Raw genomic sequence first — 16370 nt, forward strand, 5'->3', positions numbered from 1 at the left:
AGTTGGTCATATTTTTAGACTATAACCTCATTTTGATGTAGTGGCAGTTGTATAAAAAAAGCATTTCTTTGCGAGGGTCGGTCGAGTCCTGGCAGTTTCAAGATGTTGTGTTTAAGTTACAGGATGATTCAGATCTCATCTGGGTCTGCACCACTGTCTAAGGCAGTGACCCTTCTCCACCCTCTGCTTCTAGCCTATTCCTTGCAATGAGTCCAGCATTCACGTGGCGAGGCAGATCAGGTAACCAAGCTGGCAGAAAATCAACCCGTTGAGCAAGATACGCTGATTTGAGACAAAATGGGATCTCTACAATCAGGCCTTTTAGGGAAAACTTGGCAATCTTACCCAGTTCTGCTACGCTCTTAAAAAAAAAAAAAACACACACCCCTGGGGTACTAGTATCAATTATATTAACGTTTCTTTTAATAAATGAAGTCACTTACAAATTAACTTGGGAATGATCCTTGCACTAGGATAACTGTTACGTTTGCCAGAGAACAGAGATGACAAAAACAGGCATACAGAAATATGTAATGAACCTCTGAGCTAAAAAAAAAAAAAAAAATCATTTAAAAAATGATGCTTTATCAGCCTATTCCTGATACTTCTGAATGACAAATTCACGCAGCCCTGGTCCTCAGCCATAAATTCAACTTCAACTAACCTCTTAACTACTGTCAGGTGTTACAAAGCCATTGAGTTTAACGGCTAATGGTGAAAAACATCATAATATGAATAAAATATTGGGATGCAAGTACGTAAGGTCAGTGACTTCACTTCAGCGCTCGTTATTTCTCAATATTTGGGAAACCCATGCTACATACTCAGCAGTTTATATTTAAGCCTCTCTAGGTATGCCAGCTTATCAGTGCCCGCAGTGACATACTTCAGAGTACGCTGTTTTCCATCTGTAGTCATGACTATATTCAATTAGTCCAGCTTTTTACTGACATCTCAATCTAAGCTGCATTTATTTACTTATTTGGGGTATGGTCCACGTCCAACCCAGTCTTTTTTACCTCTTATCAGAGAAGCACGCAAGTGAACTTCAGGTTAGGTAAATTTATTTAAGATGTTGAATACCAAACCGCTCATTTTTAAATAATGTGGTTTTGCAGGTGCTTCACAGAGCTCTCTTTACCCGTCATTTACAGCACAATTTCACCATAGCGGCTTTAGCAATGCAACTGCTTTTTAGATATCCCCAATTGCCTCTAAGAACTGCAACTCGCCAGGAACACCTACACAGCACCTGCCACGTCCCTTCTACTCCACCTCCCCGCCAGGGAACGGGAGGGCACCAGCAGGGTGGCTGGCAGAGCCCGTCCAACGGCACACCCCAGCAGGTACCGGGCAGCGAGCGATGTTCCACGCGTGGAGAGGTGTCGCCTGACTGCAAGCGTGTCTGCCCCGCTGCCCAAATTCAGACCAAGCGTTTGATCTGCCTTTTCTAATATAACTGAGAATTTTAATGTGAAGTCCCTCTTCCAACCAAAAAAAAAAAAAAAAAAGACAACCAACCAAAAAAAATCCACCAGACTGCGTAGAGGGTAACATTCTGTTGATTGGGAAATTCAAAGGCACTTTGGTAATTTTGAACAGAATATAGAAATGGTATTTTTAGAAGCATTTTAAGATCCATTCTATTGCCAGGTAGAGCAAAATATAAGGCAATGGGGACAGGTGAGGAAACAAGAGCTCCACTCTACCAAGAAATGCCACACTCTAACAAAAAGCCGTGATTTGCATATTACTAGAAACAAGAGTATTTGTCAGAGGTGATGGGGGAGCGAAACAAAAAAAAAAAGCCAAAACCCACTACTCACAAGGCTAGCAATATTTCAGTGACCTTGAACCTGGCCTTGAATTTACAAGGGTGCCAGCTTCACAGAAAATGATGATTTTCAGTCCCTGGGAGCACTCTGGTTTAAATAATGCTCCACTGGAATTTTTATTTATTTTTTAAAAAGAACTAAAATGGTGTTACACTGAGATCCCCAATTCTCCACCTAATCCAATAATAGAAGCCAGTATTGCAAACAGCCTTTTTTCCTTATCCTTCCCCATCCCGTCAACTTTGTTTAGATGCTTCCTCTCAGTAAGCCACTTTCACTTCAGCACCCGCAGCTCCGGATTTACAAGCTGGGTGGGAGGGGGCAATATAGTTATCAATAAAATGACTGCTTTCTCACAAAGCTAAGGGAAACCTAGTATGCGATTGGTTTTCCTAGCTTAGGTCTTAAGTGTAACTGTCATTTAGCATCTTTAAGCAGCTCTCACATGTCAGTCGCCCTTCTTCCACCGCCAGCGGAAAACGCATTCAAAAACTGCAAAAGCCTTCACCCCTTTTAAGCTTCCTGTGCAGTCTTAGGTACCCTTTTGAGACAGCCAGCTGGGTGCTAGCGCTGGGAAGCCTTGAATTTCATGAGCACCATGTTACATGGCCAAGCTGAGCACTCACACCACAACAGGAAGCATTCAAAATCTTCTGGGATGAGACAAAAAAATCACTCCAAGTCAGATCCTGCACACTGACTACTCGCTAACCAGCCTTGCTCTCGAAGGCAACCTCTGCATAATAGTAAATTTCCTATGAGGTTATCGTGCCCCTGTTTAGAACAGCTGTAAGCACGTAGCAGGAAGCATTCATGATATCCTGGGTACGTGAAAACTTGTTACATTTATTTAAAATTCCAAACCCTATCAAAAAAGCTGAAAAGATCATATTGCCCTGGTTCCAAGAGATGACCGGCACGTGCAAAGTAAATCCCAGTTCATATATCCTACCCAGTGCATGGGAACACAGATAATCATTAATAAATCACGAAGCTTCAACAAACACGTAGCATACCTGCGAGAGTGAGTACAACATGCAGAACACTAAAATCATCTGTAACCACAGTCTACCCTCAGGGGCAGCATTCTCTTGTTCATAAATGAGATACTACACATCACACCAGGGCCTCCCCTTCCCTAGCAGTCGCCACACTACCTACACTTACGGATCACTGCCGTTCAAACATCACTGTGGAGCGTGAAAAAAAAAATAAATCTGAGAACCTGTACGCAGTGATAATTTTCTATTTCACGATGTGACCGCAAAGTGATCAGAAGCCTGATTGTAACTACCGTGTCTCTCTGTCTCAGGATTACTGCCTCTAGGTGTTAAAACGTGATTTTCTTTAACAAAGGGGAAAAAAAAAATAGGGGGAGTTCATCCGCTGGGAGCGACTAAACCCTCTCTTTCAGAGAGCAGCAGGCAGACCCACCCAGCCGGCAGAAATGATGGTTTGGGTCAGACTTCAGACTACAGTGACACGAGCGCCCTGCTCCGCCAAAGGGGGGGGGGGGGCTGGGGCTGTTCTGCCCGCGCCCCCCCGCCCGGCCGCGGCTGCCCGCTGCTCCCCGCGGGGCCGAGCCACGCGGCCGGGCCCTGCCGCGGCGCGGTTCCGCTTCTCCGGGGGCCCCGCGGGCAGCGCTCGGCGGCCGGGCTGGGCCTCAAGAGCGGCGGCGGCCCCCGGCGGCCGCATCGTCCCCGCGGGGCCCCGGGCCCGCTCCTAGGGCGGGCGAGCGGGCGGACAACGGCGGCGGCTCGTCGGGCCCCCTCCCGGCCCCCGCCCCGGCTCCGAGCGCGGCCCCGGCCGGGGGGCGCTTACCGTCCCGGGACGTGCCCATGAGCTGGTCCAGCATGGCGCGCATCTGGGCCTGCGCCGACATCTTGAGCGCGGGGGGGGCCCGGCCCGGCCCGGCCGCCTCACGCCGACTGCGGCCTACAAGGCCCGAGGCCCGGCGCGGCCCGAGGCCCTCCCCCTACGCGTCACGGTGCGGGCCCGGGCGGAGCCCCGCTTCCCCGCCGAGGGCACGGGGGGGACGCGGAGGTGCAGCGAGAGCAGCGGGCGCTGACGCTGAGGGCGGAGCGGGGGAGCCTCTGCCCCGCGCCCGGCTCGGTGCCGCCGCCGCCTCCCCTCCCCCCGCCGCTCCTCCCGCCTGCCACGCGCGCGCGCGCCGGCGCTAACGGAAACCCGCGCGCACGCGCCCTCCTCCTCCTCGCCTCCCACCTCCCCGCCAACGTCAGCGCGGCCGGCGCTCGGCGCCCAGCCATTGGCCGCGACGCGCGGCGCGGTGATTGGCGGGGGGGCCCCGCGGAGCCGCTGTGACGCGAGGACCGCTCTGGGCGCCCCGGAGCCTCCCCCCGCGGCCCGCCGCCATCTTAGGGGGCAGCGCTGCGGGCGGCCGGGCGCCTCGCGTCCCTGCCGGCCTCTGCTGGCCCCAGCGCCCCGGGCCTGAGGGGCTGCTCCGCCCGCCCGCTGCCCCGGGGCTGGGCTGGTGTTAACTAAGGGGAGAGGCGAGCGAGGGCACGCGTTGAGGGGAAGCGGTTTGGCTCGCAGCGCGTTTCTGACAGCACGCTTTGTCTTCCCTCCCGGCAAAGCCCAGCCAAGCGCTCTTTTGTTGGTCGTTCTTTATTAAGCTCCTCCCGCAATTACAGCCCAGCCTCGCATTTACAGCCGTTGTAAGTCACCCTTGGTACAGGTTTCTTAAGCATCTGGCACAGAACAAGCCTCTTCTGACAACTGAAACCAATGTTTCTTTCCTTATAAAAAGAAGCTTGCTGTTCCAGGTCGCAGGACAAGAAAACAGCATTATCGCTTGGACTGTAACTCACTGTCGTCTGACTTACACATCTGGTGTTACTGACAGGCATCACTTCACTGCTTAAGGAAGCTTCTCCAAGATTCACAGTGAAACAGGCACAAAAGGCCTAGTCTGAGCCAACCACTTCAAGACATTCAGAAATTTGCAGTTCACTAGGAAGCAGTATTCTGAGTCATTATCACTAGGTCATTGCCACGGATGAAAATCTTCAAGGTGAGGAAGTAGTACAGCAGCACTCACAAGAACCTTCTAATGCCCCAAAGAAAGGGCCTTTCCTTTGGGAATTGGAATTGGAAATCGGGCTTTTCCTTTTCCATTGGAAAATTCCCAATGTACAGAACATGGCAGGAAAACCCTACAGAAAATGGGCAAATCCCTTCACCTACAGATTTAGGGGAAGAAAAGAAAGTTTTAACTGCCTTACGATAGCTGGACAGTGAGGTTTTTAGCCTAGTTTTCTATTATAGGTAACCCCTTCATTCCCTGAGGCTGCCTGTCACACCGGACACCCAGACGAAGAGGCAGGTCGGATACACTCGATAACCACCGGGAGGGGATCCCCTCTTGCTCCCCTTTCACCCCACACCCGCTGACTGAAAACCTCCAAGAAACACAAGCCAGCAGGGCCTCGGCGGCTCCCCTACCGGGGCACGTTTATTGGGGAACCGACGGCAGGCGCACGGCGGCCGCTTCAGCCCTTCCCTCCCGGCTGCTGGGGCAGGCGGAAGCCCACCAGGCCGGCCACCTCCTCGGGCGAGCGCTCCCCCCTGCCGTGGTACTCGTGGTGCAGGGCGGCCAGGTGCCGCACGCTGCGCAGCAGGCACAGGTAGGTGGCGGCCTGGAAGTGCAGCTCCTGCTGGGCCCGGCACAGCTTCTCGCTGGTGACCTGCGGAGAGGAGGCGACAAGGGCCGGCCGCTTCACCTCACGCCGCCGGGAAAGGGGGCGGAGCGGGAGGGGAAGGAGCCGCGGCGCCCCCGCCGTACCCGGTGAGCGCGGAAGGCCGCCAGGAGGTGCCGGTAGGCGGCCGTGTCCCGGTAGGGCCGGCCGGGCGGGCCGCTCGCCAGCCGCAGCTCGCGGAGGAGCCCGCGGAGCGTCCGCAGCGGGGAGCCCAGCGCCGCCATCTTCCGACCGGCCGGCACCGGGGCTGCACGGCAACGGGTCCGCGGGGCGCGGCCACCGCCAGGGCGGGCTGCGGAGCGCCGAGCGGAGCGATCGCTTCCCGCCCCCGCTCCCCCGAGCGGCCGGGGTCGAGCGGCGGAGGGCGAGAGGCGAGGCCGGGCTCTCGCCGCCTGCTGGGCGGGGAGGGGAGAGGGGAGGGGAGCGACGGCCGCAGGCGCTGAGGGAGGCTTCGTGCGGCCCGCCCCGCCGCGGGGGCTTCGGGGTCTGCGTTTTGGCCAAAATTAAAAAAAAATAAAAAAAGTAAAATAATGAATACATACATAAAATTAATAATAAAAAAAAGGTAAGAAGCTCGGAGTAGAAAAATGAAGTCCACCCCAGATGGGACTCGAACCCACAATCCCTGGCTTAGGAGGCCAATGCCTTATCCATTAGGCCACTGGGGCTACCGCGGAGACGGCTGCGCTGCGGTGCTACTTCTCTCATTTTCCCGCCCCTTTCCTTTTATGGACAACGCCTCCTGGGCGCCCATTGGGCGGTGCCTCCCGCCTGCCCCTCGCCGCCCGGGAGCGGGGAGCAGGGAAATGGCGGCCGCCCTTAGCCGCGGGGAAGGGCCAGGGAGGAGGGCTCGGCTGGGGCTTGAAATAATGGCCTCCGGAGGAAGAGTCCCCTCCTTCTAAAGCAGTTTTGAAGTGCTGCCCTTGCTTCGGGGTGGCCCCAGCTGAAGGAAGCCGTAGCAGCCGCTCCCCCCATCCAATTTAACAACAAAGAGAAACGACCCCCCCCCCAAAGCCCCCAACCACATCTTTATTTTGTGAGAAATAACACAGACAGAGCTAATATGTACATTCCTCTTTATTTAATACAGCACAGACACATGACATAAAAAAAAAAGTACACTCATGAAAAATGCCTGTCGCCATTACGGACAGGGAACAGCTACACCCAGTTGCGTAAGGCTCCTACTGCAGAACAGGGGGCTGCTGCCTAAATGTGGATCCCAGAGCAAAACTGCTGCCAAAAAAATCTTTGCACTCCTTTCAGGAAAGCAGAAGAAAAAGAGGGAAAGTCCCTCCAGGAACAGGTGGTGAAGCTGGTGGCATCTGCAAGGTTCATAGGACACAAGCCCCGTTACTGTTTGGAACAAAGCACTGATAAAGCAAAAAATGCGCTCCAGCTCTTCTTGCGGAGGGCCAATAGTCCTGACTTCTGAAAACATCAGACTTCTCAGGGAATGTGAACCTGAGTATCTGGAAGGAGTGAAAACGTCAAGTAGTCACACACAAGAGATTTATAGTCTCCCTGATAGGGCTCTGCTAGCCACAACTGGGAATGTGCAGGGGAACAAACCAGCTTCCCAATTAAAAATAAAAAAATAATACTAAGGACTAACAGCCATTAAACTGACCAGAACAGTATACACATTTGGAACTGATGCAGGCTTTTGTGGCAGCAGCTTCTTCCTTTTCCCGCTTCAGTTCAGGATGGAAATTAAGCAGGCACCAGTTCCTCTGGCAAAGAGCCTTACACACTTTAAAAAATTAAAATACAAAAAAGGGAGACAGGTGTATTTACAAAATCCATGGCTGGTACAGTACATCATTTTTAAGACACACTAAATGCTACAATCTTTCAGGTCCTGAGATTATTACAAAAAAAAAAGCAACAACTCAAAATTTGTGTTCAGGTCCAGTTTTATAAGGAGAGAGGAAGGAAATCACACATTTAAAACACAGTATCCCTTGAAGTTAGTGGAACACGCCTCCCTAAAATCCAAATGAAAGTGGTGCTAATCACCCAAATGTAGCTGCATTTGGTTGTTCAGGCTTGCTGTCACAAGAGGGGAGCATTTCGCAGGGGAGTTTCTCTGGAGAGCTCAACCAGGTAAGCACGTGGCTGTTAGGATCCTCTCTGTCACTAAGCCCTGTGATCTGAAATACGGAAGTAATAAAAGGAGGAAGGTGACCTGATACAAATTCACGTGGGACTGTGTAGAGCATCACAGGAGTCACTAACTCAAAGAGGTTTGCCATCTCTTAGTAGCTGCGCGTTCCTTTGCTTGAAGCAGAGGACTACAAAGGTTTTAGTTTTGCTTGTAACAAAATGCTCAGGCAACTGACTGACTGCTCTGAGCTACACAGAGCAGGGCAGGAAAACGCTCGGCCCACCGGTTTCTCAGCTGTTCACTTTACATAGCCTCCTTCATTCTCCTGGGGATCAGCAAGTCAGGTAGGGTTAAGCTGGCTATATCCAAAGTTGCTAAAAATATATACGCCACATGTGACAACAAAGGATACAGAGGCCAAACCTGTCTGTGGGAGGACCCCCACTGCCCTTGGCTGGGTGGGCAGGAATTGACGTGGAAGCTCTGCTCTTGACTAAGCCTCGTTACCAGGCAGAACTGAAGGGACTTGCAACCCACACCTGTATTTTCAATGAAATATTCGTAACGTAGTGCTTTTGTATCATCAGAAGTTATAATCACAGATGCCCTTTTATTGTAAGCAGCTGACTTTAAGCTAGGAAATACCAACATTTTACGGATTACTTACGAAATGCTTCTAACCCTCAGTAAAAAGAAGACTACAAGAGACAAATCACAGAACAAGGGTACTAGTTTAACGGCTAAAATATAACGCTGCTCAGTAGACTTTTTGGGGAAAATAGCATTAATGATTTTTGTAAATTTTTTTTTTTTTAAACAGTAGTCCAAAAATATTTCTCCATCTATTTCCAACAGGGACCTTGAGAACTATGCAAGAACATGGTACTAATTGCTACATGATGGAATTACTGGCAATAAAACACACACTACAGTTCTCACCTCTGAGCTAAATTGTTATTTGTAGTTACATACAAGACTACAGGATCAGCGAGAAATACCTGGGGAATCACAAATCAGCTTTTATTTGAAGATCCAGCTACTGGGTAGCTGATACCTCCTCTTGTTTAGAAGCAACTTCATTTAAGCGAGGAAACGATTTACTTCTGATATTGGAAGGAAACACGGGATCTCATTAGCTTCTCCCCAAATCCAATCAGTACATTAAAAAAACAACATTGCTGCGGCTTCTTTAAACCCATTTTGAGAGCTGAATATTCTGAAAGCTCTCAGACTAAGACTTGTCACAAGAGGTGATTTTAGCTTCCCTCTTGAAGCAACTTCATGACACTTGACACTAGGTGTTGCACCAGCAAAAGGGTTTCTTTTTTGAAATACAAACTTCTTTCCTCACTGTAGCAAAAAGAGTTCTGCAGTACAGACATTCAAAAAATATTCCATTTTCTTTGGGTAAAATTTCAACATGTATTAACAGGGTAGCTGGGGGAAGGAATGCATGTAACACTGAGACATGTAAAGAATACTTATCTGCATAGTTGATATTAGTGACTACTAATCAAACTAAGGCCTTATCTGGAGAAAGCTGAGAACACAAGAAAGTTTCTTCCCCCACCTCCCACTCCACTGGTGAAATCTGAGAAGTCTCAAAGCAGCTCTGGCTGCCTCGGCAGCTACTTGGTTTGGCCTGCAGCAGTGGTATCTCCTGACTGGTTTGGGTTGATTCTCTTGCCTTTTTCTCTTGGTACCAGACAGTAACAAACGTTAACTGAATCTGTTCAAAAAATACATCTGCACATGCTGCTGGGCCAAAAAAAACACCTTTAGTAATGAGCATGATAGAAGGCAATGTGCACTGCTTGTTTTGGATTACTTCAGCATAAAGAAAAACTTCTTAGTTAAAGGTTATTAAATAAACAGGAGACATGGCAAGGGAAGAGGCTGAAATTCACTTCTAGATACAAAACGAAGCATTTTTTTTTCTAGAGTTGCTCTGTAGAATTATAGCTGTCAAAAAATGTCTACAAAATAACAGACCTATATCCTCCACTACTGACAAGATCAGCACAGTATCACTTACGAGGAGTGTGCAAAAATGGCCATAGGGAATCTTCGTGCATCCCCAGTTCCAGGCCATGCTGATCTCTCAGCATAACACATAGCAGCAGCGGGGCTTCCTGTGGCCCCAAAAGGCTATTACAGCAGCAAGGAATCATTGGGTCACAGAAAAAGGATGATGGAGCCGCACCAGACGTTTCCACAACCAGAGTATCCCCCAACAACGTTTGGTTATATTTCCAGTGGCTAAGCCGGGCTACTGCTGCTGCTTATTTTGGCAGTGATTTTTTTAAGCAGCAGCAGACTGACGGTGATTTTCAGAACAGCCACAGGTGTTAAAAACACCACAACAGTCAACCAGCAGTGCCAGCTGTAGATTTCCAATCTTTCAGATCAGCCTAGAATAAAGAGCACACGTGCCTGAGAGGGACTGAACAGCAACAGAGGAGCCCAGTCACCGCAAGTCACTGCCACGGGTGGATGTGCCTAACTACAGAAGTAACTCTCTCACACTCACCTAAGGCAGATTAGGACGCGCTCTCACTCCAACTGACCAAGCTACCAGCAATAGTACTATCCCCAGCACTGTTAGATCAGTAAAAGAAATCTACCTATGGCCTCATTTCAACAGGTTCATTTGAATGCGATAACTGGAATAGCAGTTAGGCTATTTTCTGCCACAGGAACATGTTGCATTTGGTATCTTACTGTTGGCTCTCTAGATGGGCTCTTCACTGACGTATGAAGGACTCTTCTAGCCATTCCTACTCTGGTTTCTGAAAAGAGAAGGTAAACACTTCCTTTTCATATTGCAACTCAAAATTAGATCTCCCCCAGTGGAAACATCACAGAACTAGCACAGTCTGGTGATGCTTACATAAATTACCTTAAGTTTAGAAATGAATTGCTAATTTCAGGTATGCATGTTTATAATAATAGTAAGTTAGATGTATCCTCAGCACAGAATAGTTAAAATCATTAGAAGATCTATTACAGATCACTGATTCTGTCAGAGAACAAGCAAACAAGCACAGACACTATTTGAGTGTTCACTTGCAGCCAACAATACACGAACTTACTGTTCATTATTTTAAGAGAACAAACCATTAATGAAATCTCAGCAAGAAAAAGTACAGTGAGAAAAGTACTCAAAGGTGAATGATTTAGGCAGCTTGTGAAGTATAGTCAGGTTTAACTTCAAAGAGCAGCTGCATTCTTGCAGTTTATACCAAGTTCCTTCTCACACGTGATGCCTGGTAGGAAGTGACAACTTTGGTAAATGTAAGAATCCTTGCAATAACCAGTGCCAAGCAGACATGGCTAGCCATACACAAGATTCCTTGCAGTTCATCTCAACTCAAAATTGTTACAAGCTATTTTAACCTTCTTCTTTCCCCACTTCTTTCAGTTACGTTAGCCACACATCTATTGCCTCAAGTTCAGTAATAGTGTGAAGCGGTCCGGTATTTAAAGTTGTCAGCTGTACTTGTGAATTAAGACCCAAATTTAAAACCTCCAGAGAAAAATATAACAAGTTTCAATCTCATTAGCCACTTCCTTTCTCTCACACACATTTACACATTCACGCACGCACGCTTTTATTGTACTGCCATCTTTGCCCAAACGTTCCCCTTTTGTATGTGAATGTTTAACAGCGCCAGCAGAACATAGGAGGATGAACACAGTTATGGGGTTCTCGGGAATATTGCTGTGTATGTACGTGTGCGCACACGTGTGAGCGTGAGAGAAAGAAAGCACAAGCATACAGAACCAACGCCATGGTACAGCAGCTATGAAGTCACATACATTACACACTTTTTTTTCTTTTTTTTTTTACAAAAGGGAAAAATAGTATAACAGCATAAAGCCATCTATCTTGGCAAGCTTAAGATTTTCCTCCAAAATGCCTTCCAGCACTTCAGGATCTCTGAGAACAGTTTAAGAGGGTAGGGAAATAAAATAAAAAAAGGCACTTAAACAAAGGACAAAGGCCTGAATCAAGTAAGTCATGGAGGGTAACAGCCATTTCACCAGAGCTAGGACCAATCAAAAAGCTACCAACTTTTTAATTTCTATAAAATTAAAATTGCATAAAGTGTTAATTAATCAGTCATTTACCTACTGCTTTCACTTTCTGGATCATTTTATGAAACAAACAAAAAGCAAGTGTCCCTTTAGTGATTTCCCCCTAATTCAGCAAAAGATTAAAGGTAGGTGTGGGAAGAAGCCTTCCACAGCCTAGCCTGACTGCAGGTTTTCCTGCAATTCCATCTGCAAAAAAAAATCCAAAACAAAAACAGGAGAGGGACCACTGTGCCTTTAGCAATTCACTCAAAAAAAAAAAAAAAACAACCCAAACACCCCAATACTTCTAATCCATCTGTGGGCAAAAACTACTCAAAAGAAAACCAAACAAACTGTAAACTAGATTAAAATTTGCTAATAAATACAGCTAAAAGTTCATTTTATGAATGTAGCAGCAAATGTGATAAAGTTAGTCGGAGTCCAAGATGACTCCCAGAGGGTTAATGGTTCACACAACTGATGGCAGCTTGGGAGAGTTGCAGGATTTCTGTTTTCATGTCCTCAAGGGTCTTGCACCAAGTGGAGAAGGAGTGTGGAAGAAGGGTCAGGTGATGGGACTGAGGAAGGAAACAGGCTCTTGGCACCTGTCCCACCCCCCAATTCTGTGCATCAGACAACTTTGATTGGATTCAAACAAGAAGTAGAACCCAAGTAATTAAAAGTTACTTCTGATTAGCAGAAAACAGATGTGAAACCCACAGCATCCACACTTGTGACTCACTCAGTATTAGTCATGTATCTTGAATCATCAGAGAAGGCTGGACAAAGTGATTTAGGCCATTTTGGAGTAGGAGAACACTGCAGTTACAGTCCAAGGTATCAGAAATTTTGCAGCCTGTTTTTCATGTAGCCTGCCGCCTTCTTTCTTACTTTGCAAGTGTCTCAGAAGGATTTACAATAGCTACCATGACTTTGGGGACTTTGGATCACGTAGCTGAAAATATTACTCAGAGGGTTTTAACATCTAAGACCTGTGTGTGAAATTATTGCTTGCATTCGTTTGGGGCTTTCAGTGAGCTTGACATGCTAGCTCATATACAGACCCCAAACCGAGTTCAGCCCTGCTGCCTGGAAAAGACAGCTCTACTTGGCTTTCTTATTGCTTGTGAATACTGAGGGTTACTTAGTATGTACAACTACAGTTTATTTATTACCAGAGGCCCTTAAAAAGTAGTAAAAAACTGGGGGAAATGCTTTTAGGAGAGCTGCTCTGCAGAAAATAGGAAAACATTAACCTAGTTTTGCATTTGGACATTGCAGAAAATTTTCACTTCCCCACCCTGTTTGTGCTAACCAAAAATGTCTCTGGGAGCCACCCTATTATTCCCTTTAATTTGGCCTTGCTAGGTTTAACACAGAAGAATAGGGAAAAGGCAACACCGACCCCTTCATCATTATGTTGCTGATTCCAAAGCAGCTCGGCAGTACAATGACTGAAGGCGAGTTACCCGCTGGGGGACTGTCTGAACTGGCACAAAGACTGTATGGTCATCTTTATTCTCACCATCAGTATTAGTTTACTCATTTCCAAAAACTGAGAAGCTCAACAGGCCATACAGACAGGACTACTTCCTGTCCTCAAGGTTTGGAGAGGATATCCCTTAACTGAAGGTGAGTCGTACCTACAGAAAGAGAGGGAGGGATGTTGAAAGAAAGTTTGTGCTGTTATTATAAAGGGCCACAAGTCTCCCAACTGAAGTTTCATTTAGCAACTACAAAGACAAGAGATGTAAATTTGGATGAGATGCTTTGATGAAGAAAACACAGAAGAGGTAGAACTCTTAGGACATTTTTTTTTTTGGTGGGTTATTTTGTGTTTTGTTTTTAATATATTGCTGCTTGATGGCTCACTGCTGCAACTCCCTTAGCTACACAGGTTGTTTAAAAGTATTAGGTTTGACAATTCAGAAAAAAACAACATTCTCTTAGGCCTCAAAAAAAAAAAAAGTTTTCTTCCTTCAACCCTTCCTGGAGAAAAAGAAAAATCAGATAAAGCTTGCACTCTAAATAGGTTGCGGTACTTAATGTTCACTAGAATTTGCACGTTAGGAGGAATGGAAGAGTCTATGTAGCTGTATGTTTCAACTCTAAATAACCTTGACTAAGATGCAAGCTTATCTAATCAACATGCCACATACGAAACATTAGCATTAGCTAAAAGGCATCTAGTTAGCTGATGCTATGGAGTGAAATTCATGAACTAATGAATCTTATTTTAATTCAATGTGTCTTTCACAGAAGTGTTGTGCAAAAACATTTATTGCTGAGCTCAACCCAACATCTTTATACTAAATACACAATATATATTATTTTAGATTCATGTATATATATATATTTATATAAAATTAAAATGAGCTCTAAATAGAAAAGAAATTGTTCTCTGGTCTAAGAAAAATAAGTCACATGTAAAAGTAACCTGAAAGCTATAAGTTAATCTAGCAAAAACACTGAAGATTCATTATCCATGGTCAAGGTATCTCTGGAAGATGAGATGACCAGTAGTCACTGGTTCAAACTCACCTCAAACTACTGGAAAGACTAGCTAGTAGGAATTTCAGCATCTCTGATCAGGAATGTTTCAGGGTTGAAGGAGAAGGGTATCATATCATTTTAGTTGCGTCTTTCCCCTAGGATTTATTTGTTTCTGTCATTCTCATCTTTTATCTAACAGCAAAGTTCTGTCCTAGTGTCAAAAGTGCAACATGTGCTGGATACTTCCTAACCTTACAAATGAACCAGTCCATGTATTGCTATAAAAAAAATAGCCAGCTTTGCAGTTCTGTGCTACCATGTAAGGAAGAGTTCAGGTTGGAAACTCTCCAGGCCAGCAGGGGCTGGAAATGCTGGAGACGATCCATTCAGCCCCAGAAGAGAAGGCACCTCTGGTCGCTTTTGAACGACTCCTCTTTGGCTAATGCCTGAAGCAGTATTAACCTGGCTCTGGAGTAAGTCACATTCAGCTCTCTTTTACTAGCAAATCAGGATAATGCGTGGCTTTTGGGAAGAGTTACGTGACAGATGAGGAAGATCTAGAATGGGTAAAGAACTAACTGTATTTTATGAAAGATGTGATAGAACATTACTTAATTTCAGTAGCAGATAAGCACAAGGGAAAGGAAAGTTTAACAAATGGAGGGACTGAAAGAGTCCTAGCATCCCTTTAAACAAAAAAAAGGATGTGGGAAAGAAATGCTAGTGTGACCAATAAAATGTTGGTTTCCTTTTTACGTATGATGAAAAATTTCCACACACCCTTCCTCCCTATGTAAGAGTCATGTTAAAACAAAGAAGAAAAAAAATAAACAAGGAGAAAAGGGTTTCCCAGTAGCCTGTCTCTCACATCTCATGTACCAGGAGATCTGTTTTTGAAGACAGCTCTCTGGAACTGAGACTGCATACATCCATAGGCTCTCTATAGCCAAATAACCTTGTAAAGCTGAAAAAATGCCCACATCACAAACTGCATTTCTGTAAGGTTTTAAATACAACACAAAGTATCCCAGCACCACTTCTAATCTATATAACCTTTGGTCCACAACCACACGGTACACTCAGGACCTACATATAATCTTATATGGGGCACTTCAGGAACTCGTGAAGTAGATGATTCCACCTCACCCAATGGATGGAGAGACCTATTCTAGCTCCTCTCATGCTTTCAACTCTTTATTGGACATTACCCAGAAAAAAATGTTTGTGCTGCTGTGGGTTTGACAATCAATTTCTTTTAAAAGCCAATCAGAACGGATGAAAAAAACGTTTGTTTCTTTAGGCAAGATCAAACTATGACCAGTCTGCATGACCAGGAGCACCAGTCCCCCTTTTCCTTCTCTCTTTGATCAAGTATTGTTTTCTTTTTCTTCTTCCTCTCACCACAGTGCTTGGGATCAGAATATGTAAACATCGACAGAAACAGCAGCCCTGTGACAATAAGCACTTTCCCAACTGGGCAGATTCTGTCAGCCAACCAGAACTGCTTCAGCTCCCTTGCTTGTCTAGAAGTCACTGGTTTTTCCGCTGTAACTTAGTGTCCCCTTTACTTTGGCCTCCATCTGCAATTTAGAAACAGGAAAAGAAGAGGAAGAATAGAAGCATGAACAAACTTATTTTACAACTTACAAAATAAAAAACATATTTGGAACATTCATCTTTAGAATCAGCAGAAAATGCATTGTCTTTATAGCATGTTGAACTTTATATATTTTCAATAGTTTTCTGGTTTTTTTTTCTTTTAAATAAGACTGATGAAACCAGAGACTTCAAGCTTTACAGCAAGATCTTTAGAGACGTGGTATTTTAAGTTGCAGCCTGTGATACTGCAAAAACAAAACAACAAAAATCAAGCTTTTCTTTAGAAGTCTTTACTCTGTAAGAATTTTAAGTCAACCCATGGCACTCACTGTGACCAAAAAAAACCCAAGGTTGATACCACGTAAGTGATTGGTTTGTTTTTACAGCCTCTTACAACGCTGCCCTGGTTCTGGAGCCAAGTACTGCAAAATCAGTATAAAGAACCCACCGTGCCACTGCCACCTTTCGTGTTCCCTTTTCTGGCTAAAAAATCCTTACAACTGGCAAATAAAGGAGCATACTCCGCCACCTTCTATAATTTTA

At 46.1% G+C, this 16370-nt stretch overlaps 3 protein-coding genes and 1 non-coding gene across 5 annotated transcripts in view; all 4 read right to left on the reverse strand.

Annotated features, from left to right (window-relative positions):
- The window catches only part of LUC7L2 (LUC7 like 2, pre-mRNA splicing factor), a 36025-nt gene extending 32018 nt beyond the window's left edge, over positions 1–4007 (reverse strand). The window contains exon 1 of one of the 2 annotated variants that reach the window (XM_048078893.2): positions 3657–4007. In XM_048078893.2, coding sequence (XP_047934850.1) covers positions 3657–3717 — 61 coding nt within the window. In that variant the 5' untranslated portion in view covers positions 3718–4007. The remainder of the gene's footprint in view (positions 1–3656) is intronic. The other variant, XM_048078894.2, reaches the window with a different exon arrangement.
- A 1273-nt stretch (positions 4008–5280) lies between these two features.
- Positions 5281–5880, reverse strand: FMC1 (formation of mitochondrial complex V assembly factor 1 homolog). The gene is made up of 2 exons (XM_048078896.2): positions 5638–5880; positions 5281–5539 (listed from the first exon to the last, which is right to left on the reverse strand). Exons 1-2 carry the CDS (start codon positions 5773–5775, stop codon positions 5345–5347), a joined length of 333 nt encoding a protein of 110 aa, XP_047934853.1. The 5' UTR covers positions 5776–5880; the 3' UTR covers positions 5281–5344.
- Positions 5881–6146: 266 nt separating this feature from the next.
- TRNAR-CCU (transfer RNA arginine (anticodon CCU)) lies at positions 6147–6219 on the reverse strand. The gene has a single exon. It is a non-coding gene; the product is annotated as a tRNA-Arg (tRNA).
- A 7841-nt stretch (positions 6220–14060) lies between these two features.
- The window catches only part of UBN2 (ubinuclein 2), a 49077-nt gene continuing 46767 nt past the window's right edge, over positions 14061–16370 (reverse strand). Inside the window, exon 17 of the mRNA XM_048078834.2 lies at positions 14061–15808. Within this exon, the coding sequence (XP_047934791.2) occupies positions 15759–15808 (50 nt within the window). The 3' untranslated portion in view covers positions 14061–15758. The remainder of the gene's footprint in view (positions 15809–16370) is intronic.

The sequence above is a fragment of the Anser cygnoides genome, chromosome 1, assembly GCF_040182565.1.
Source record: "Anser cygnoides isolate HZ-2024a breed goose chromosome 1, Taihu_goose_T2T_genome, whole genome shotgun sequence".
NCBI lineage: Eukaryota > Metazoa > Chordata > Aves > Anseriformes > Anatidae > Anser > Anser cygnoides.

Bases quoted from the DNA above. Each gene is read 5' to 3' on its own strand.
- FMC1 (XM_048078896.2), bottom strand. From the start codon at position 5,775: ATGGCGGCGCTGGGCTCCCCGCTGCGGACGCTCCGCGGGCTCCTCCGC. The intron at 5,540-5,637 runs GTACGGCGGGGG...TCCTCTCCGCAG, and splicing joins CGGCCTTCCGCGCTCACCGG to GTCACCAGCGAGAAGCTGTG.